This window comes from Peromyscus eremicus, chromosome 4 (assembly GCF_949786415.1).
Source record: "Peromyscus eremicus chromosome 4, PerEre_H2_v1, whole genome shotgun sequence".
NCBI lineage: Eukaryota > Metazoa > Chordata > Mammalia > Rodentia > Cricetidae > Peromyscus > Peromyscus eremicus.
In genome coordinates this window covers 113,432,291-113,454,745 of record NC_081419.1, presented here as the reverse complement: position 1 = coordinate 113,454,745, position 22,455 = coordinate 113,432,291, and the positions used below count along the sequence as shown (strand labels likewise).

The 22,455-nt window shown below is 38.2% G+C and overlaps 1 protein-coding gene across 1 annotated transcript in view; it reads right to left on the bottom strand.

Annotated features, from left to right (window-relative positions):
• The window catches only part of Sptlc3 (serine palmitoyltransferase long chain base subunit 3), a 116,367-nt gene that overhangs the window by 58,862 nt on the left and 35,050 nt on the right, over positions 1-22,455 (bottom strand). Inside the window, exons 3-6 of the mRNA XM_059261511.1 lie at positions 18,333-18,487; positions 17,546-17,694; positions 4,837-4,961; positions 2,892-2,985 (exon numbers count right to left, since the gene is read on the bottom strand). Of these exons, the coding sequence (XP_059117494.1) occupies positions 2,892-2,985; positions 4,837-4,961; positions 17,546-17,694; positions 18,333-18,487 (523 nt within the window). The remainder of the gene's footprint in view (positions 1-2,891; positions 2,986-4,836; positions 4,962-17,545; positions 17,695-18,332; positions 18,488-22,455) is intronic.

Here is a 22,455-nt window from a genome sequence, read left to right as displayed (position 1 = left end):
TGTCAGGCATCTCTAATTTGGAGTTTTCTGCTCTGTATGCTATGTAAGTGATGGAGAATCCTCAGATATCCCATTGAAGATAAAATGTTCATGTACCCATCACTAATGGTGTTGGTGTTTCCAGCTGTCCAAGCGTTGTGTGATTTCTTCCTGATGTAGTGACTAGTCTCTGTCCTGAGTGTGCCTTCACAGACTGTTATCCTGTGAGTAGAACCTGAAGGAAAATTCTAAATGGCTGCTTGTGTGGTGTGGTTGTGTTACTTCTTTTAGGTTAAACTACTGTGGGTCCTGAATAATCACTGAGTAGTTGGATAGTAAGACACAGTCAGTGGTTGGACCAATCTATTTAAGTATTTAACATAAGACTGTTTTATATTGCTTTGCTTAGAAATTTTCCCGACTACCTGGGTGGCAAAACAAAACAAAAAGACATGAATGTTGTAAAGGGACTCATGATGAGGAAGGGGGTGACAGGAATGGGAGGAAGGTAAGAAGGGATGGGGGTGAGAGTAACCAGAGCTCACTATATACAGATATGAAATAATTAATACAAAAATCTGTAATAACATTTAGGTCTTCTGCCTTTCATTGTACATTATAGACATGCAATATATTATTAGTTTCAACCCAAAGATTTGTATATACGTTGGTCTGGAGGTGGCAACAATCATTAATCTACCTCAGATGTTCCCTAGATGCCTATATTTTACAGTTTGGTTCACAAATTACTGTTTAGTAGAATGGAATGAAGAAATAAGAAATCAATCTTGACAATGACCCAGCTCACTTGTCCCAAATAAATCACAACCCAGCTCTGTCTATTCTAGAAGTGAGATTATTGTGTTAACAATATACATGGTTTATTCATTTCCAGATATAAGTTTCTACCACCAGTCATCTGTCATGCTAAAGATTCAAAGACAAACATCACACTCGTGCTAACACCAAAGAATTGGACTGGCCACTTAATAAAAAAATTACTGTTTCTTTTTCTCTGACTTCATCTTCATCTTGGCAGAGCTTCGTTAAGAATACCAGCCTAGCTTTGAACTCACAATCCTCCTAACTGAGCCTCCTGAGTGCTAGGATTTCTGGAAGGAACCATTATACTCAACTCAAACATACTTCTTAAATCCCTGAAAGCTATGTACTTCAAACATGAATTCTTAGTACTACCAATCTAATTTGAAACTGGATGTGATAATAGATGCTAAATCAACATAACTGAAGGGATTTATCTCATCAAATAACAAAATGAAAAGTGAAATATTTGTTGAAAATACAAGAAATGAGGCCAACATACCTTTAATTACACTGAACTAAATATCAGAGTTGAGCCACATGTCTGCATTCCTGCATGTCTGGAGTGCCTGGCCCTGATCCTAATCTCATCATAGCAATCTGTTCACAGATGCTAAAAGTAGTTCTCCAATGCATGTCAATCCCTATCTGCTGTGGGATATTTGATACCTTGAGACTGTGTTAATAAAGTTAACCTTGAATAAGGGGGCGGAGCCAGTGACTAGCTGTGGAATTAGCCATAGAGAAGCCGGGAATACCAACAGAGGAGACTCATAGGAAGGAGTAGGGAGGGTCTTAGAGATTTTGCACTCTCTTCTATCTTTATTGAACACTACATTAGTTAGAAAAGGGATTCTCTGGGTTCACTTGAGAACACTTGTGCATTTTCTCTCTTCCCTTATGAGACAATTGTTCTTTGGCTTGTGAATTCTTTGAAGGAAAGGGTGTACTGAGGAATAGATCAAGGAAAGTGGAGGGGAATGGAAAGAAAGAGAGAAAGGTGTTAAGAAATAGAAGAGAGTGTGCTAATGTGTGTGTGTGTCTTATGTGAGCATGCACACAAAATGAAGGGGAGCCTCTGATGCTAATGTGCCAGAAGCAGAACTTTAACAGATCATATAGGTCAATGCCTTTCTTAGCTTTACAGGTGAGGACGTTGAATGTAAAAAAGATTAAAGGATTTACACAAAGTGGCATGAGTCAGGGGCACATCTGGATCAGAGGACATAGGTGTCACCAGCTATGACCTGCCTTTTTAAAGTGTTTTCCTGAGACTTCCAATAATGTCTGATCTGACCCATAAAGAGTGAAGAAATAGCCTTCTGCATAATTTTCGCCACTCAACGACATAACAAAGCCTGGAGGGCATTGAAAATCTTTTGAGATCTCTTTTTAAATTTTACTTTATGTCTATGAATGTTTGTATGCATGTATGTATGTGTACCATGTGTGTGCCTGGTACCTATAGCAGTCAGAAAAGGATATCTGATACCCTGTCACTTGAGTTACATATGGTTGTAAGCTATCGTGTGGGTGCTGGGAATTGAACCTGGCTTCTCTACAAGAGAAACAAGTGTTCTAAACAACAGAACCATCTCTCTAGCTTCTGAAAGGATATTTTAATAGAGTCTAAGAGTATTTGGAGGATAGAGATATGAGCCTTTTGTATGTAGGGATAGGGAAAACAGGCATTATACCAAGAAGAACACTAACTTTTTACTTACACATAGCTCAAAATTAAAATCTTTCAACTTTTCCAAGACAAGGTTATAGGAAGGAGAGAATTATGACACATCTGATAATTAAATGGTGTCCTAAGATATCAATCACATCTTTACAGGCCATATCACAAGATCACTAACAGTGACATTAATGTGTTTTGGTAACACTTAGCAGTCTGGACATTTAATACACTTCAGCCATTTGTTTCAGGTCACCAGAGGTTAACAAGCCAGCAGTGAATATAAGCCTAATTGTCTTTCATTAGGCTAAGTTGCCAATTTGAAAAGCAAGGACAACATCTCATGAATAATCTTGACCTTTGTCTAGGAGCAAGCCAGTGCATTTTTGATAAATGCACAGATACTCACTGTTGTGTTTGAAGGGTCTTATGGTTGCACCTGAGAGTCGAGCCCCCAGGATGATAGATGTGTGGTTTAACTCATCACTTAAAATGAGGCATCCCTAGGCAGAAAACAAACACAAACCATAAAATAACAAAAGGAAAGACAACATATGGGAACTAGAAAACACTACAACCTATGTTAAGTCCCAATTCTATTTAATTAGAAAAGTTTGAGATTCAGCTGGTATTTATACGGACAAAATCTAATCTTTCAGCTAGTTCATGGAGATGGCAAGCTATTTGTAAGACATTGCATTTTTACTGGAACGCTTGCAAATGGTTTTCAACAGAGAGATCATGCTTAAGCATCAGTTAGAGTCTAAAGTATTGAGCTTTGACTGAAGACTGATATTTACGGAGGACTGTAGACTAGTTTGGTTCCTTGATTCTGTGCTAGATTATTTGGAAGGTTCTCATTAGTCCTCCTGGCAGCCTGAGGCTTCTTACAGTGAGGCATTTCAAAGTCTTATCCTGTCTTCTCATTCTTCCTGTGTTAACAGCCCATGGAGACAGAAGCATCAGTGTGGTTTCATAGTTAAGAACTTTGAATTTGGAAAAGCGTGCATGGAAAGTCGGCATGAGGTGGGTAGAAAATACTGTTGCTCATCCATTATGCTTGTAAATTTGTTTTTCTTTAAAAATTTAAAATGAATACATTATTGAGCTGTTCAGGAGTACCTGAACTGAAGAGAGACGATGGCTCTCTTTTGTTTTCTGTGGTCACCTGGAATTGAGTTCCCCCTTATATTTTGCTAATTTCACATACAATATGTTTTAGGTTTTTGAGGCTAAAGCTAGAAAAATTGTCTTGTCTCCACACTGAAGAATATGTGTCTATTTGCAATTTTTTTCTTTTGAAACATTTGAAAATTATTGTAAACCTTATGATACCTCACATTTGTGTTCTTTAGCTGTGTAATTACTATAAATAAGGCAGTTGATATTGTCACAAAGTTCCATATTTTTATATCAAATGGTACATATTTTATAGATCAGCATTTAATATGTCAATAAAATTAACATTTTCCCGCATATTCTAATAATAATGGTGTTATCTTCATTTTTCAATGAAGTTTCACAGAATCCAATTTAAGATTGTATATCACACTTAGTTGTCATTACATTTTTTAAAAGCATAAATATGATTATCACACTTGCTTATTTAGAATGAGGTAGCCAACTTCCCATTTCTTTCTCAGGGACATCCTTAAGCATTCCGGCATGATTTACAATACGAGGTACTTTATGATTTGGCACGTGCCTTCACTGTTGGTCTCTTCTTGGATCGCTAGCCCATGTTCTAGTTATTCACACTCTATGCTTTGCACATGCAGTCCCTTCTTTATTGTTCTCAGAAACAATGTGCTAACGTATCAATGTTCTGTTCTCATAGTTCTAGCACAGACATTGCGAGCTGTCTCAGGAGGAGCCGTCAGCTCTTTTGTCCTGTAGCACCCATTCAATTTTATTGAGTATATTGTTTCTCCACTGTAATTTAAACACTTACATTTACAAGGCATGTGTCTTGTTCATCCTTTTATATCCTGTGTGTGGCTTCATGCCATGACATGTAGACTCTCAATAATTAGTCAATCAAACGAATGAACAAATGAATGACATAGAAACTTTTTTTGGTCTAAAGTAATGCTTAGTAAGTATTTGCTACTTGACAAATGTGAAAGTCCTTAAAACTTAGGCTTTTCTAAGCTACTATTGAAGATGACATTTGATACACATTTAGTCCGGCAATTCAATAACTGGGGTCATCACAATGACTATGTTGATATATTTAGCCAAAGATTTTGATGTTAAGAAAATGACCTTTTTGGCAACACTTCTGATAGAGGATTTGCCTGAAAGTGTAATTCTTATGAATAACACAGCAGAAGACACCTGACAACAATGCTTACCTTTCCAACAAGTATAGGGATATTCATTGAGTTGGTTGCGAATCCCATTCCAAAGATCATCACTGCTTCTACATTCAAGAACTTAGCCATGAGCTCCTCCAGCTCCTTATGCTTATCCAAGGTACCTAAATAGAAGTTCACATGAGGAGTGATTCTTGCTTTTCAATGAGCCCAAGTTTAAAAACCCAAATTTCACTAAGCATACATCAACCAAGACCTGTAGCATTGCAAGAATCTTTGTCATAGTCCCAAAATAGAAACAACTCAAAAGCCCATTTGTTATAAAAGGAATGCATTAATTTTGGAAACACAGTTGAATGTAACCTAATGAAAGACAAAAATACTTCCTCAAACAATGGTATGAACACATTTTATGAAAGAAGGTGGACTCTTTTGAGTATAGGTTGGGAGTCCATTTGTATAAAGTTTGCAAATCTATAGCACTTGGATGTTAGAAAAGTGATAGTTTTCTTTTCTTTTCTTTTGGGGGGGTCATAACAAGGATTTTGGGGTTCTCTGAATGGTCTATATTTGGATGCTGTTGGATACACAGGTATATTTGCTTTGTAAAATCCATTGAGCTATATACACTTATGGCTCCTTCAATATGCATTTTACAGTGCAATGGAACTTATAAAACACACTACAATTCCTATATCCCACAATTAATAGTTACAACCCTCTTAGAGATTTCATTCACCTAAATGCACACAGATCCCACAACTTTTATAGCTACTAATGGTAATAGGTGAATTTATCAAATCTTGGAATGTGGTAGATACTCTGACAAGCCTGCTATCTAAATAATTTCATTTACTCTTAGGCTTCCAATAGTGCAGGTAATATTACTTTACTGATAAGAAAACTAAAGTTTAAAGACATCTCAGAGAAAACTCAACAGATATAATTTAACCTAACTCTAAATCTACGTTTTAATTCTCATGACCTATCCCCGTCTCTTCCTCCTCATCTCCCTCTTCCTCTTCTTCCTCATTTTCCCACCACCTTCTCTCTTCTTTCTCTTAATCTTCTTTGACATGGTCTGATTATATAGCCCTGGCTGCCTTCAAATTAGTGAACCTCCTACTTCAACTCCTTGAAGTAGGCATGCATCACCATGCCTAGCTTGTAACCTTTCATATCCTTGTTTGCTGCTCTTTTCTTAAATATTATAATCATATTGCTTCTTACTGGTAGCAAAGGTAAATACTTCCTGAATTTTGTTTTTAATCACTTCACCTTCTAGATCTATAGTACCCAGCACCATAACTACTAGCTATGTTGTTAGTGAAATTGAAGAACTGAGTTCTAAATTATATTTAAATTTTATTAATTTTATTTCAACCTTAAAATTAAAGTACTTAAAAATATTTCTTATTAAACACAGTGTCAACATTTTAATAAGATTTAATTTGACTCCAGTTATGGAAAATTTAGTGTACACACTGAGATGTAATATGAGTGAAAAAAATACCAAGAGGTTTTGTATTGATTATATGTTTAAGTAGTAATATGGCTATTAGGAAACAAAAATGACAGCTCTTGCATTATATTTTTACTTGGCATTTTTCCTAGATAATAGATTATGTTTGCACGATAAACGATTTTATCCACTGAGCTGTCTCTCCAGTGTGATAATTTAAACTTTTAATTGCCCCAGCAAACTTTGAGTAAGAATGACCGTACTATTGGCCTGATCTGTTTGGGAGGCATCCAGGCAGTGGGACCGGGTCCTGTGCTCATTGCATGAGTTGGCTGTTTGAAACCTGGGGCCTATGCAGGGTCCCTTGGCTCGGCATGGGAGGAGGGGACTGGACCTACCTGGACTGAGTCCACCAGGTTGATCTCAGTCTGTGGGGAAGGCTTTGCACTGGAGGAGATTGGAATGGGGGGCGGGCTGGGGGGAAGGGGAGGGGGGCGGGAGGGGGGAGAACAAGGGAATCTGTGGCTGATATGTAGAACTGAATTGTATTGCAAAATAAAAATTAAAAAAAAAAAAAAAAAGAATGACCGTACTGTGTGTTGCTTCTGGCAACTCAGGGGATAAATAAATTCAGGTTTGAGAACAAAACAAACACACAAGTGGTGAGATGTAACTTGTACCCACAGGATTATAAGAGCTGCTGTTGAGATTTAAGAGAGAGCAATATTATTACAATGTTTAGGATCATTATAAACCTTCAGTGTAACAATCAGTATGTATCACTATTCAGGCTGGAATATGAGGATTCTGTTCTCATTAGTAAGTTAGCTCCCTTGTTATGCCAAAATGGTTAAAGGTACAATTTTAGCAAGTATTAGATGGTCAGTTCAAAGATTTAATTCTTAATATTTTTGTATTCAATATTAAGGAGGGTAGTTGAAGAGCAACTGTTGTCCTTTATGAGAAATCACAGCATTACACATAAACAAACTGGTGGCCTTCTCAAACATAAATTCATTTAATCCCAGAGTTGAAGCAGTCCTTCTTACTCAAGGCTCAGTGGAGTAGTTAAAAGTTAGACTGTCATACTGCAGATATGGCTTGGATGATAAAAGCATTTATTATTCAAACTTAATGATCTGAGTTAATATCCCAGAACTCAATGAAAATAGAAAGCCAACTCCACAACTCCCTCGACTTACACACACACACACACACACACACACACACACACCCCAATAATAAAATTTACTAAAAGGTTGAAATCTTGATATAAAATTTTGTATCATCAAATATGTTGCACAATAGAAAGAGTAAGTGAACTTTGAAGATGAAAATGTGAGCACATGATTATTTGTTGGATTCATTTTTATTTAGAAGATGCTGCCTTTCAAAGAGGATGATCCCAGGAGTAATCAATCAAAAGTTAGGAGACTGGGTTCTGGCCCCAGATCTGCCATTAACAGCTGAGTAGTCTCTGGCTACTGTCCCTGAAAGTTGGTAAAGAGATTGGAAGATATGGCTCTCCTGACATTGCATATGTGCTTTTTTCCATATAGAATGGTCTCCCGTCAGAGTAGCAGCTCCCATTCACCTTCTCATATCCATCCAATATGTGAGCCATTCTCTGCCACCCTCCTCAGCTGCCCAAGGAAAACTAGTCTGGAGATGACATAATCTTTATCCCACGATGATTAGTATTTCTATAAGTTGACTCAAGAAGTTGGAGAAATATCTATTATAAGAGGAGTCCACAGGGTGCAGACAGACACATGACAACCATGATTTCCATAGATGCTAACAACATCAGAATGTTCTTTCCAGCAAAAACTGTGGTATTGTAGTAGATGTGTTGTCATGATGAACAGAATGCTTCTCCTGATGCTGACATTCAGTATGTAACTAGAGAGTTGTATGGAGTCTTTTTATGGAGAATGAAGACAAGCATGAGCTAAGAGTAGGGGAAGAAATTATGAAGGTCAAAGATCTACGCAGAGCCAAAGCAACAAGGTAACTAGGCAGCAAATATCAATATTTAGAGAAGCTGCTTAAGGACAGAAGGTACCTAAATTAGTCAACTCACTAACTTTCCTCATAAATTGTTCCTGCCCAGATGATCAAATGAATAACTCTGTCACAACCAAATCACTCAGGTGTATGTGAACAGATACTTAAGATAAATCTCCACCTTTGTTCTTTCTAAACCTGCTGTCCCACCTGTTTAGTTACAAGAGTTGAATCACTACTGTCCTTAGGATGGCGTGGGATGTGCTGCTAGGCAAACAGACAGCCAGGCAACGGTGGGATGTGCATGTGCCAAAGACTGTCTTGAGAGGTTGCCCAATATAAGTGATTCTTTATAGATTAATAAAAATATGGCTTTTTTGAATGAATTAAGGCTGATTTCTTATTATTCTTAAAAATGAAGGATGACTCCAGAAGGCAAAGAAGTTACTAGAAAATTGATGTGCTTCCTTTTCACACATACACGGCTGTGCCTCAATCCAGTAAAGATGTTAAGTTGCAGCTGGTGGTCCAACTACTTGGATAGTTTTAGAAACAACATTCAATAGTGTGTCTTTGGTATAGAAATACTGTCTTTTGTAAATCCTGATAGAGTGTAACTATAGTCCTAGTTGAAGGAACAAACAAATGCACAATCATTTCTATTTGGCTAGTGTCGCTGCCTCTACAGATTGCTGTGTTATGTAGATATTGACTCCTGTTATTACTTTGATGCTTTATTTATCCAGAAGGATACTAAAATTTGCTCTGTGAATAAAAGAATAAATACAAACTGGATCTATCTTCTTGCCAGCTCACTAAGTGATAGTTTCAGATGCCAAACACTGAGTTCATTGCCATAAGTTAAGTGAATAAAAAGCAGATTCAGGATAAATTATCAACATTCTGGGCATGGACTACATGCTTCTGTTGGCTTTTCAGTGATACTGACTGGCTCGCCCTCAGTCAAAATGTAGAGATGTCTGGCTTTCATACTGACATACTAACACTGATTGATAGCAATGAGTATGAGTATAACTGAGAAGTCCATTCCACAGTTATCAATTATTCCTCTGTCTCCCATGTGAGGCTATTTCCCTAACTGTGACTAGTCACATTTGGTTCATAATAGCCTGTTTGCAGACTGTTTCTAGACTTGGCCTCAGCACAGGGTGTATTTACCGTGAAAACCTGCCAGCTCTCCCCATCTGTCTGTTCCAATGGTGCTGTGCTTTCAGCTCACATCTGTGCCACTCTGTGTGCATTGAGCATTCCAGCATTCAAGCCAGCATCAGTCCTTGTGCCTGAAGGGATCTAGCTTTAGGCATCCCACAGAAGTCTGTGGGTACCCTGTTCTTTTATTTGCATTTTATGGGATTATTTTGTCTCTTGATTGACTTTACTTTTTGTTAAGCATTCAGAGAAAGATGAGAACCTAGATCCCTTGCCTGGCTCCCACATTCAGAGACAAACAGCAGAAGCCACTTGCATCTGCACACCCACTTAGGACGTCATTTCAAACCAAACACTCACCACATCTTGTTAAATTAAAGCAGAGGTAGATAATTAGAGTATGATGCAAGTAAAGTGTCTAAGGGAAGCATGGTTGTGCAACTGTGACAAATTTTCATGGCAAATGATACTGATGAGAGAAGAACCATGAAATTGACAAAATGATGTGTCTCCACTTCATGTTCGCATTCTTTTATTTCTCTTTTTTACTTTTTCATTTTTTGAAAACTTCATACATAAGTACTGTATTGACAGAATTTTCTCCCCTCTCTTTCTTCCCTCCAAGTCGTTCAAGGTTCCCCTTTATTTCTTCTCAACTTCATGACCTCTTATTCTTTAGTTATTATTGTTTTACACACACACACACACACACACACACACACACACACACACACACTTATATACACAACTTGCTGAGTTTACTTGATGTCGTTTGTATGTATATGTATTTTGGGACTGGATAACCCAGGGAAGACTGATCTCCCCTTCTTCTAACCATTAGTTGCCTGTAGATCATTATCTAGGGATGGAGCCTTAAGAGATTTTCCCCTTCTTGTTAGAATGTCAGTTGGTATTGCCTATTTCTCAGGTTTTAATTAGGCAACCATATTGTTGAGATTTCATGAATTCAGTTGCCTGTCATATATAGAAGACACTATCCTGCAGAAGATTACTTTTTGTAATTATATATATATATATATATATATAATCATGACATTTTAATATACATATAGACAGTGAAATATCAAACAAATTAATATGCTCATTGGCTCACGTGGTAACCCCTGTGTTGTGTGCGTGTGTGTCGCACGCGCATGCGCGTGCGCATGAAGGGCCTCTAGAATACATTTCTTAAACAAGAAATTCAAATTATGGGGTTATGGATATATCTCAGTTGGTAAAATATGTGTGTTGCATGCAGAGGCCTGTGGATTCAATCCTCAGTGCTGGCAAAAAAAAGAGGAACAAAATTGTAGCATCCAGGACCTAGTGCTGGGTGAGTCCATTGATGTTTTTCTATCCCAGCAGTGTGCTCAGACACTCCCAGCACTATAAAAGCTAGCCAGCAGGGAATGAGTTTTCTTGACAGTCAAGGTTGATTTCTCCATGTCCTGAATCCCATACTAAGTGATGTCATCAGCAATAGGGTCTTACCATTTAATTTGATGGGTGACTAAAAGCAAATGTTGTTCTGGTTGCTTTGGGGGCCTCCCTGACTAATAACTCACAGAGAGAAATCCCCTACCTAGGACTGAGATTTTCATTTTATAATTCATGTCTTCTGGGAGCAGCACAGTCCACCATGCAGAATAGATCTATTGCGATTTCTTTAAAAAACATACTATATTTTAAAAATTAACTTATAAACCAATGGGTTTTCATCAAGTTTCCCTATAATTTTGGTTAACTTACCTCCTATTTTTTGTTCTCTGTTATCTCCCAACCCTCATACTCATTTAAACCTTTAACCTTAGAGTATTTCCCACGGTCCTTTCATGTCACCTGTGTTCTACTATTAAGATGCAGGTTTTTTTTTTTTTTTTTTGGTTTTTCGAGACAGGGTTTCTCTGTGTAGCTTTGCGCCTTTCCTGGAACTCACTTGGTAGCCCAGGCTGGCCTCGAACTCACAGAGATCCGCCTGGCTCTGCCTCCCAAGTGCTGGGATTAAAGGCGTGCGCCACCACCGCCCGGCAAGATGCAGGTTTTTGTATAGTTTTTTTTCATATACTTTCATTTCAGTTAAGCCTTTCCCATTCTCTCATTTTCTCACTCTCACCCACTTTCATGTTTAAATATTTCTGTCTCTGGGATTCTCTCTATTTTCATTTTACCCACATTTTACTTTGTTCCCTTAATGACCAGCCCCCAAGGTTCCATATCTAACAACCCAGTTTACACATGTATTCCAAATTAAGTATACAAAAGAAATATTTAAATCTGGCTTCCACATATGAGAGATAACATGTAATGTTTGTTTTTCTGAGACTGGGTTACTGCACTCAGAATAATTTATTTTCAGTTCCATCCATTTACCTGAAAATTTTATGAATTTGTTTTTCTTTCTATCCAAGTGAAATTCTATCATCTATGCACTCTACATTTAATTATCTATTTTCCAGCTAATAGACATAAATTAATTCCACTATTGTAAATAGAGCAACAGAATATAGATCTACAAGTATCTCTGTAGTAAGATATAACGTACTTTGGTATATGCCTGGGAGTGGTGAGCTCGGTTGCATGGTAGTTTGATTTCTAGTCTTCTGAGAAACCTCCAGACTGATATCCTGTGGTGGTATTATGTTCCCCAAAATATTGGGAACCCTAATAAACTTATCTGGGGTCAGAGACAGAACAGCCACTAGACACAAAGGCTAGAAAATGGTGGCACTCACACCTTTAATCCTAGCACTCCAGAGGTAGAAATCCCTTTGGATCTCTGTGAGTTCAAGGCCACATTGGAAATGGCCAAGTATGGTGACACACGCCTTTAATCCCAGAAAGCGAGCCTTTAATCCCAGGGAGTGGTGGTAGAAAGCAGAAAGGTATATAAGGCATGAGGACCAGGAACTAGAAGCATTTGGCCTGGTTAAGCATTTGGCTGGTTCAGCTTTCAGGCTTTGGAGCAGCACAGTTCAGCTGAGAGCCATTGGGATGAAGACACAGAAGCTTCCAGTCTGAGGAAATAAGGTCAGCTGAGAAGATGGCCAGGTGAGGTTAGCTGTGGCTTGTTCTGTCTCTCTGATCTTCCAGTGTTCACCCCAATACCTGGCCTCAGGTTTGCTTTTATTAATAAGAACTTTTAAGACTCCTGCTACAATATCCAAAGTAGCTGCACTAGTTTACACTTTCACCAAGAGTGTGTGAATGCTCCTCCTTCACCACATCCATGCCAATATTTATTGTCATTTGTATTCCTGATGATGGCTATTCTGACTCAAGTAGACACAAAGCTGGGAAAGAGGTGGGTAGAGGGTACTAAAAAGAGTTGGAGGCAGTGGTGGGTGAAACTTTATTTATGGATACCAGAATTATAATTTCATATACTTCTCCTGTGTCACAAATTCTTATTCTTGTTTTTTGTCAGAAGGATAAATCTGGAAACATTACCCTTAACTTCATAAGTACATACTAGAGAGCCCCTGGATTACTTAATGACCCTGAAATGAGTAGGCCTCTGGTTCTAGCTGTGAGAAATATGGAATAGTACAATGTACTCTTCAGTGTTACCTAGGAGAAATGTTCTTAGTTTTAATTTCCCAACATATGGACTCTAGCAGTATTGAGTGACAAGTCATTATAACTATGCCTGGACTGTGTGTTTTATCTTCTGGACTGGGGAGGAGGAAGATGTTTACCTGCAAATTATCAGTGTCTGAGAATCTCCAGGTTAGTCATCCCAGGTATCCCATTTGGGGCATGTACTATACTGATGTAAAATTGTTGGCATATTACATTGACATATTATACTTGCTTGGTTCTGTTGAACCTACAGGGCCAGTTTCTACACTGTTGGAGATATCTGTGCTTGTTGAAATCTGGCTTGGGTGTAATTCCTAATGCTGTCAGAGGAAGGGCGATTAACTTGTCAGAACTCTATTAAGTCTCAGGAAATTGCCAAAAGGCTTTCAGAAACCAAGATACATTTTCCCTTTTCTACTCCCAAGCAACTCCCCTGAGAGTGCCCTTCTCCTTACAAGGACCCTTACAGAAAAATAAAGATGCTTGAGAGTAATGGAATGACATTTCATTAATCAGCGTTTACAATAATTTGGTCTGAAAGGAACTGGCACCATTTATGAACAAGTGGTTTTTTATATAAGTAAAATAATTGGAGTGGGGAATCTTTGTAACTTATATAATGAAACCAATTGTTTATGCATGCTTGCAGCATTGATTTGCATAAAGTGTGTTCATTAAAACAATCTTTTGTGGTAGTAGATCTTGTACATGCTAGAAAAATACTCTACCACCAAAATCACTTAAAATAACTAAGATCTCTACTTGATAGAAATTCCTGAGAAACTACTCATTCCCAGAGAAACTTGAACAGTTTAAGTTTTACTTATTTAAAATATTTTAATAGAGACATCTTACTATTCCAAGCTGGCTTTTTCTTCTGAAGCTTGAAATAACGAAACTATACATTTCCTATATTTAGCTTCAATTTATTTGGCAAAAGACACAGAATTACTCAATAACTAAAGTTCACGTACAAGGACTAGTCCAGAAGCCATGTTACAGGGGCAGGATAGAGTATTTACATACTAGTGATTAAGGGGAATCTTCTTAAACTGGACAGAGAGAGATTTCAGCACAGTTGTGCATTGCTAGTAATGTTAGCATCACAGCTCAAACTTTAGATGTGAAATATGTTCCTAGTACATCCTTTTTTGTGTGTGTGTGGAGTCCTAAGTCAATAAGATGTGTTCCTTTTGATGACTTGAAAAATGAAAGCATTGATGGCTACACCCTCAAAGCTGCAATAATAGTTGAAGGAAGATTCCCAAGTGGGCATGTGTTTAAACTAAGCAGGTGTATTTTCTTTCTTTTTTTTTTTTTTCTTTTCAAGAGTGGACAAATCAACAAGAGATGAGCTCTTGTTGGCATAAGTATTGCCTTGTGGCCTTCCATGCATTTTCTTAGATGTGAACTTGTGACTAAGAGCACTATTAGGTCATTGTGACTATTAGCTTGTGACTGTTAGCACCATTGGGTGACACTACAACAGCACATAGGGTTTGGGGGTTATGTGCAAATGATGTGCTTCCACTGCACATCCAGTCATCACCTTTGTGTGTGCAGGGGAAGAAAGATGAGAAACCATACATTTTTGTAGAGCTGATGTGGGAATGAAGAGAAATGAAATAAATGCTTCTTCATGACTTCTCCCAATTTAACCTTTCCTTGGTCTCAAGATATGGAAAGCAGCATGTGTCAGGATATGTTCAATGATCAAAACTAACTCACTTCATTGATTTTCTGGGTGTCTCTTAGCTACTTGCCCTTTTCCATTGACAGATATTATCTGCCAAGCATATGTGCTTATCCTACACAAAGTAAAATACCACTATACTTTGAGAAAGTCAGCCATGCTATCTAGTTTCTGGTAGTGCTTGGAGTGTGGTCCCTAGGACAGCAGTGTCCAAATCAGTTTGAACTCACTAGAAATGCAAAATATGTCTTTTCCTTTTAGGAGGCAAATCTGTTGTTACTTAATTTGCAACATTAACCATTTTCTTAAGACTATGAAACACATTTTCCAATCCAGTTACCTGAAAATTTTTTAAATTTTTAGCTCTCAGAACAATGATATTTTGAATCAAGAGTCAGTTTTCTTTAAGGATATGTATGACTCCTGGTATGCTGACCACATTCCAAAGGATGGATCAACACCCAGGAGTATACAGACAGCACAGATGCTGTCAATGTTTAAGTACAGATAAAAGAAGACAGGAAGCTGGGGAGCTAGGCAGGTAGGCATATAACTGGGAGGAGCTAAGGAGAGGAGATGAATGTGATCAAAATACATTTTATAAAATTCTCAGAGAATTAATAAAATAGTTTAAAATGTAATAAAAATTTAAATATATTATTTTAAAAGATATTTGCTTTAATTTGAGTTATCTGTTGCACGTATCTGAATAATTACACTTAAAAATGTCTATGAAAACTCTGATGGTGTAGTCATCTACCACCTCTAGATAATTGTATTTTTTTCTAAAAGCCCATCTGTCAAATAGTTATCTGAGAGGGGCTTGTGATTTGTTACACATTAATTGTAAGTCTCATTGATCAGATTGCCTAAGGTCTTAGGTAGGACTGAGCCATGCTGGTGAACCCTGCATTTGCCACCTAGATAGATAGTAAAGAAGCTGACTGAGGCCAGGTGGTGGTGGCACACACCTTTAATCCCAGCACTCGGGAGGCAGGCAGATCTCTGTGAGTTTGAGACCAGCCTGGGCTACTGAGTAAGTTCCAGGAAAGGTGCAAAGCTACACAGAGAAACACTGTCTTAAAAAAACCAAAAAAAAAAAAAAAAAAAAAAAAAAAAAAGAGAGAGAGATGGGGTGGGCTATTAATTCTGCAGAGGATATCACCTAGATCTCACAATCCTGAGTTTTCTTCTCCAGAATATGAGAATAATACCACACAGGTTGCCCAGAGCACAGGAACTCTTAAGGAATAAATGAGATGCTACATTAAAAAACCCCAACATGATGAAGAGTTGTAAAGCATTTCGCAAGAGCAAGTATGCACTCTGCTTTTGTCTGAAGTGTCATTTCTTTCCCATAAATTTTACTCTTTCTGTGAGAAAAAAGTTGTTTCCTTTCCTGAAAGAGAAGAAAATAATGTGCTCCACTTTTCATATTCAGTAATTCATCTACCATTCATTCATTCATTCATTCACTCACCACAGCATTCCAGAAGGCCAATCTGTCTGCTCAGGATATTTACATTTGAGTAGTAGAAACATGCTTATACACAAACAACACCAAGATTATTTTAATCAGTGATGAATGTCAGTAGGAAAAAAATGAAGGAAAGGAAAGAAAAAGGATGTTCTGAAGGAGATATGATAGTTGTTATTTTAGAAGTCTCGTTGTGAAAGATCCATTTTGATGTGTTCAGAAGAATTAAGCCCATACTTAAAAAACTTTGTGATTAAAAACAGGATGACTGACATTTTAAAAAAGATGCGTACATTCCTTTTTCTTCTTTTTCTCCCTTCCTCCTCCTCCCCTTCCTCCTCCCCCTCCTCCCCCTTCGTCAATTTTATCACATTTGAAGTATACAATATCAACACGAATCTGGTTTGATATGTAGTACCATGAATCTTATGGATTGTCCAGAGTCCAGGGAGACACTACGTCTGGCATGGGATATCTGAGGGGAAAAAAAATCTACATATACTATGCTCTTATGTCTGTTAACTTTATTCCTCTAAGATAAAATTTTATCTGTTCAGCTTAAGCTCTGTCAGGCATTCAGGGCAGGAATAAATCTAGATGCACCAAGCTCCTTGTCCATCTACTGTATTTCTCTAGGATGAAATCATGTCAGTATAGCTTCAGTTCCGTCCTGATGCTCAGTTCTTCTTTGTTCCCTTATTTACTGTCCTCTCAAGTCCTGCTAACCATTAAGCTCTTATGCTTCCAGCCTCATCTTCGTCCTCTGTTTCTTCACCCTCCATCTCTACTTGTTCTCTACTCCTGGCTCAGATGAACTCTACAAGAGTTCTGCCTTACCATCTACGGAAACCCTATTTTGTCTGTCTCTACAGAAAACACCTGTTTCTCTTTCTCTGCGCCTCAGAAATGTTGCTCTACCCTACCTTCCACCTTGATATGTAAAAACCTCTTTTGTTCTCAGTCAATTGCTCTGGAGAGCCACTAGGTCTCAAGGAAAGGGGATAGTCTGAGTTTCATTAGCACAAGGAACAAAGCTATGCATCCCCAGCCAGCTTGTCTCCTAGGCTCAGTAGGGGAGTTAGCTACCTAGAAGTTCATCAGGTCTGAGGAGTTGAACTATTTGCCAAATGGTCTTGAAATATTTGGGCATGCAAAAATTTCATAACAGAAGATAGCTGAAATATTAAAAGCTGAATAACATTAAATATTCATAATAAATGGCTTGCCTTTTGACAGACCCTTGGCCGGTCAAAGTATAGCTTTAATACGCAGCTGTATCTCTATAATATATTCTTGTGGCTCACCACAGAATCTGAGACTCAACAGGACAGAATTCCAAATTAATCAATGTACTTACCCATCTCATGTCTGGTGCTGGCCACACCTACACCATACTCTTCTAAAGCGTCCTTTACTGTCTTCATGGACTCGTCATATTTGCTTGCAAGCCCAAGGTAGTTGTAGGAGCCCATGTTGATGACATCTTTGAGAACTCTTCCAGTATACCTTGTAGGAAGATAAACAAGTGAACACACAGTGCTATCTCATTTGATATTCTACTGCTTCAAAGACTTCAGTTAGCCAAGCCTCACATTGTCTTTTCCATTTTAACTTGTGCTGTTCTTGGCATAGTGTTTTTTTTTTTTTTTTTTTTTTATTAGAGGACTATAACCTGATAGTGAAGTGAGGCACATGATGAGTGAAAGGACCTGGTGCCCAGTGCATTACCAGGCACTGGTTTTCCCTCATTGATTTTATGATGTCCAAGTTCTGGTCGAAAGTGCTACTAAACCTTCTACAGGAAAAAAAAAAAAAAAAGGCCCCAGTCATCAGTCATCACTGAGTCCACCATTGAGAAAGCAGGAAGGTACAATTTGACAAAGAAGTTGACAAAGGCTCTTTCAGGTCGGCTGTCTGTGCTGTGTACCTGCTGACTCAGGTCTAACCTTAACTATAATGTAAAAAAAGGCTTCTTGGCAACTTAATCACTTTTCTTCCACCATACCATTGCAAAAGGATAAGCAGGTGAAGATGAGCCTCATCCACACCTTAGGTTTTTCGGATCTGTAACTGGTGTCCTTGCTAGAATTTCCCTGAGTGTTTACCCATCAAGCCCTCCCGCCCCCCGCAGCTGGCTGCTTCACCTGAATGTCCAGTTATAGTCATCAGACACTTTCTCCATTATGTCCAAGTAGGGCCCTGGGGCACTGCAGACGGTCTGATTCCAGCTGTCTCTGATTCTCATGTAAAGGTTCCTCTTATAAAAATTCTCAAAATCCTGATAAAGCGGCACAAAATCCTGTCATGACAGAAGTGGAGGCGGAAGGTTAGCTTTGCTCTTTCTTTCTTTTCTTTTTAAAGAAGATCTTATTTGCAGTTGAAATCTAAGAGAAGTGAAAGAACCTGGTTAATTCATAAAGTGATCTTCTGTTGGGCAGGTGGATTGGGGAGCAGATGGAGCTCACACAACTGTGGGGCCTCCATGCTTAAAGAACCCACCCCCTAATTCGAGTGGAAATAAATGTGGGCTCTGTGGCACATGTCTGTAATTTCAGATTTTTAGGAGGCCAAGTTAGGAAGACTGCAAATTCAAAGCCTGCCTAGGTTACAGAGTATATTCAAAACTAGTCTCAACAATTGAACGAGTCTCTGCTAGAAAAGAAGTAGAATCAAATGGCTAGTGAGACGTCTCTGTGGTAGGCTTTATAGAGAAGGCCCTAGACTCAATCATTGGTGGTGCTAAGTAAAAATGGATAACAAAGGTGCTAGCTCAATTCAAGAGAAAACGGCAGACAAGGAGTTTCTTTACTGTCCATTAAAAGGGGTTGTTCCAGTTGCAGGGTTGGGATGTATTGATACTCGAACAGTTCAGTTGGAAAGAATAGTTGAGATATTAGTATTGGTTTTTGAATCTAAATACCCTCCTGCATGGTGCTTTCGGAAAAACAGGTGGATGTGAACTGTGGTAGGAGTCTTCACTAATCACGAGGAACTTGATAGTGATTTGAGGAAAGAATTTGAAGTGCCTGTTGGCAAAGAGCTGTGACATGCTGAGGGCCAAGAACTGAGCTGACGAGGCTTGGGAGGGACCAGACCCCTCTCGTAGGGGAAGTAACAGCTTATGTTTCTGTACAAAATGTCACCCATGAATGTAAAGGTATGCAATAAGCAGAAGTTAAAAACAGAGCATCTATGATTTTATCATTTGGCTCATAATAGTTGGTGTTAGGCAGAAAATACAAAAGTCAGAACTATGGTCTGAGCCAAGTGCTTTGGGCATTCACAGTACTGGAGCAGGAGAGAGATTCACAACTTCGTTGGAGGAAATGAGGAGACTTTATGGAAAAATAACTTTGTAAGTGGTGGTGAGGCAGAATAAAGTTGTGATGGGCAAGAATAAGGAAGGAGGCTACACAATGTGAGTAGGTTTGTTTGCTAGAAATAGAGAGCATTTGAGGTGAATGAGTGAGAATAAGCCATCTGGTGTATCCTGTTGTCCTTTGTTCAGAATTCACCTCATTCAAAGTCAAGGCCAATGTTAAGATTCACATGGCCTCTGAGTACCTTTCTTTTCCTACCTTCTAACTTTTCCTACAGTGTGGATAAAGCTGTTGTGTCACCTAGGCATAGAGCAAAGGAGACTTATACAGGTGTCTGAGGAGACTGATCTTTATCTTACAGCCAATGGGAAGGTGCTGAATAACTGGGAATAAGCTTTCTCATTGTCATTGTCATGGTCATCCTCCTTGCCCTTCTTTATTGTGTGGAGCTAGTTTCCTGAGAAAGGACCTTGGGAAAGCCATTGTGGAATATCTCTCTGTGCTACTGATTTGCCTACTCACTCCTTGAGTTAGTTGACTCTAGAGAAAAATGCAGAGAATGTGCCACTTTTGATGGCAAGTGGCTGTACCCAAGTCACATCCCTTCCTGTTATTTCACACTTTGGTGCTAAATGACAATGACAGGATTCCTCAGGGGGAGTTTATGATTTTGTGTAGGGAAGAATGCTCATAAACACGCATGGAAGGAACTTCCTATTGCATGAAAATTTGCCACTCTGCTGGTTACATTTGATAACTTCAAATCACTCAATTTCTCTAATAGCCGTGATATAGGTCTTATTTTAAAAATCTATGACTTTATGTGATGAGCCATAACATCTTTTCATGCTCTCCCCAGGAAAAAGATACAGTTTGTTTCCTCTTTGATTTCGTAACTTTTCAGACTGTTCCTTGCTTTACAAATTAGTCTAATGAAGATTTAGCATTTCAAAGACAAAATGTTTACAATAAGACTTATTGTTTTATATCTGTAGATTTGATTTGTCATTTGGCTTTTTTTTTTTGTATTGCTGACATAAAGAGCTCAGTGTAATAATGACAACGAGGACACAGTCCTTTGGGGATATGGTGTAGGAAAAAGTGAACTCTACCTAGAACCATATATATAAAAGAGTATTGATCCTTCTTCATTATGCCAGTTCTTTTATTTTCTTTAAACTTATATGATAAGTTTAAAATGAAGATTTCCCAAGTGTCAAAGATACAGCTTCAATAGGAAAAGTGACAGAATGTCAGAAAACATCACTACACAAATTAGAAATTGTGACTAGTTCAGAGTTTGAGCTTGGCAGCATGTGTAAGTTCTAGAGAATAAGTGGACAGGATGGTGGTTATATTTATAATAATGCACTGAGTATTTTAAGTTTGATTAAACAGAAGAGCTTAAATGTTCTTACCACAAAAGAAAAGGAGATGAAGTGGGTGTAATAGGAAAGAAAGAGGCAAAACTACACTTATTTGAGAAGATATGATTCTACACATAAAAGACCCTAAAGACTCTACTGGGTAATTTCTACAACTGCTAAATACATTCAAGTAAGTAACAGGATATGCAATTAATATAAAAAGTCTGTAGCTTTCAAACACACTGAGAACGCAATCAAGAAAAAAAAACCTCATTGATATTAACCTAGAAGAAATCTTGGAATAAATCCAATTAACGAAGAAAAAGACTAGAATAAAGAGAACTTTAAGACACTGAAGAAGTGTAAGAACTATAAGAAGAGGGAAAGACATCCCATACTTATGAGTTAGGATTACTATTATAAAAATGGCCATCCTACCAAAGCGATTCACGTAAAGAACACAATTCCTATCTAGATTCCAATGCAATTCTTCACATAAATCTTAAATTTCATCTGGAAACACACACAAAAAAATCCAGAATAACCAAAATAATTCTGAACAATAAAATAATCAAAATGCTGACTTCTCTGTAGAAAGTTAAAATCAGATTTTACTAATGAACTCATTTTCTAAGATATTCTAGAACTTTCGTATTTTTGGAGTTGTTTCTCCAGCCTATCTACATACTATTATAGATGCAAATGTGAAAAATCTTCACCTTAGAAGAGTGGATTTGCTTTTGAGGCAGAAGATATGTGGAACCAAGCCTTAAGAGAAGATTAGATTTTTCACTCGCTAGTGATTTCTATTGTGTCTAAAGTTACCCTCCCACACAGACAGACACACATTAAATTTATAAAATTTATAGTGTGTGTGTGTGTGTGTGTGTGTGTGTGTGTGTGTGTGTTAGTGAACTATTTGAAGGATTTGGTTCTCCCACTGTGTATCCCAGGGAACTAACTGGGATTTTCAGACTTGGTGGCAAGTACCCTTACCTGCTGAGCCATCTTGCTGTCTATTTGTTTTTTAGTTACAGGTGAGGCAGGAGTGAGCTATACAGATACTGAAGTGAAGATGATTCCATGTGGTGATATACTGTATACCCTAATAAAATTTGCCAGAAGATCAGAGAGACAAAGGAACAAGCCACAGCTACCACCTCTTACCTCACCAACTCCTCAGCCTGAAAAAGCCTCTAGTTCCTGTCTCCTCATGCCTTACATACCTTTCTCTGCCCAGCCATCACTTCCTGCAATTAAGGATGTGTGTGCTTCCCAAGCAAAGGCATGAGGTCTCAAGCACTAGGATTAAAGGTATGTGGTTCCCAAGTGCTGGGATTAAAGTTGTGAGCCACCACTGCCTGGCTCTGTTTCTCTCCTAGACTGAGTCAATCTCATGTAGTCCAGGATGGCTTTGAACTCACAGAGATCCAGACCGATCTCTGCCTCCCGAGTGCTAGGATTAAAAGTATGTGCCACCACCACCTAGCTTCTATGTTTAATCTAGTGAATTGTTCTTTTCTCTGATCTTCAGGCAAATTTTATTAGAGTACACACTATATCACCACAATTCCAGAAAG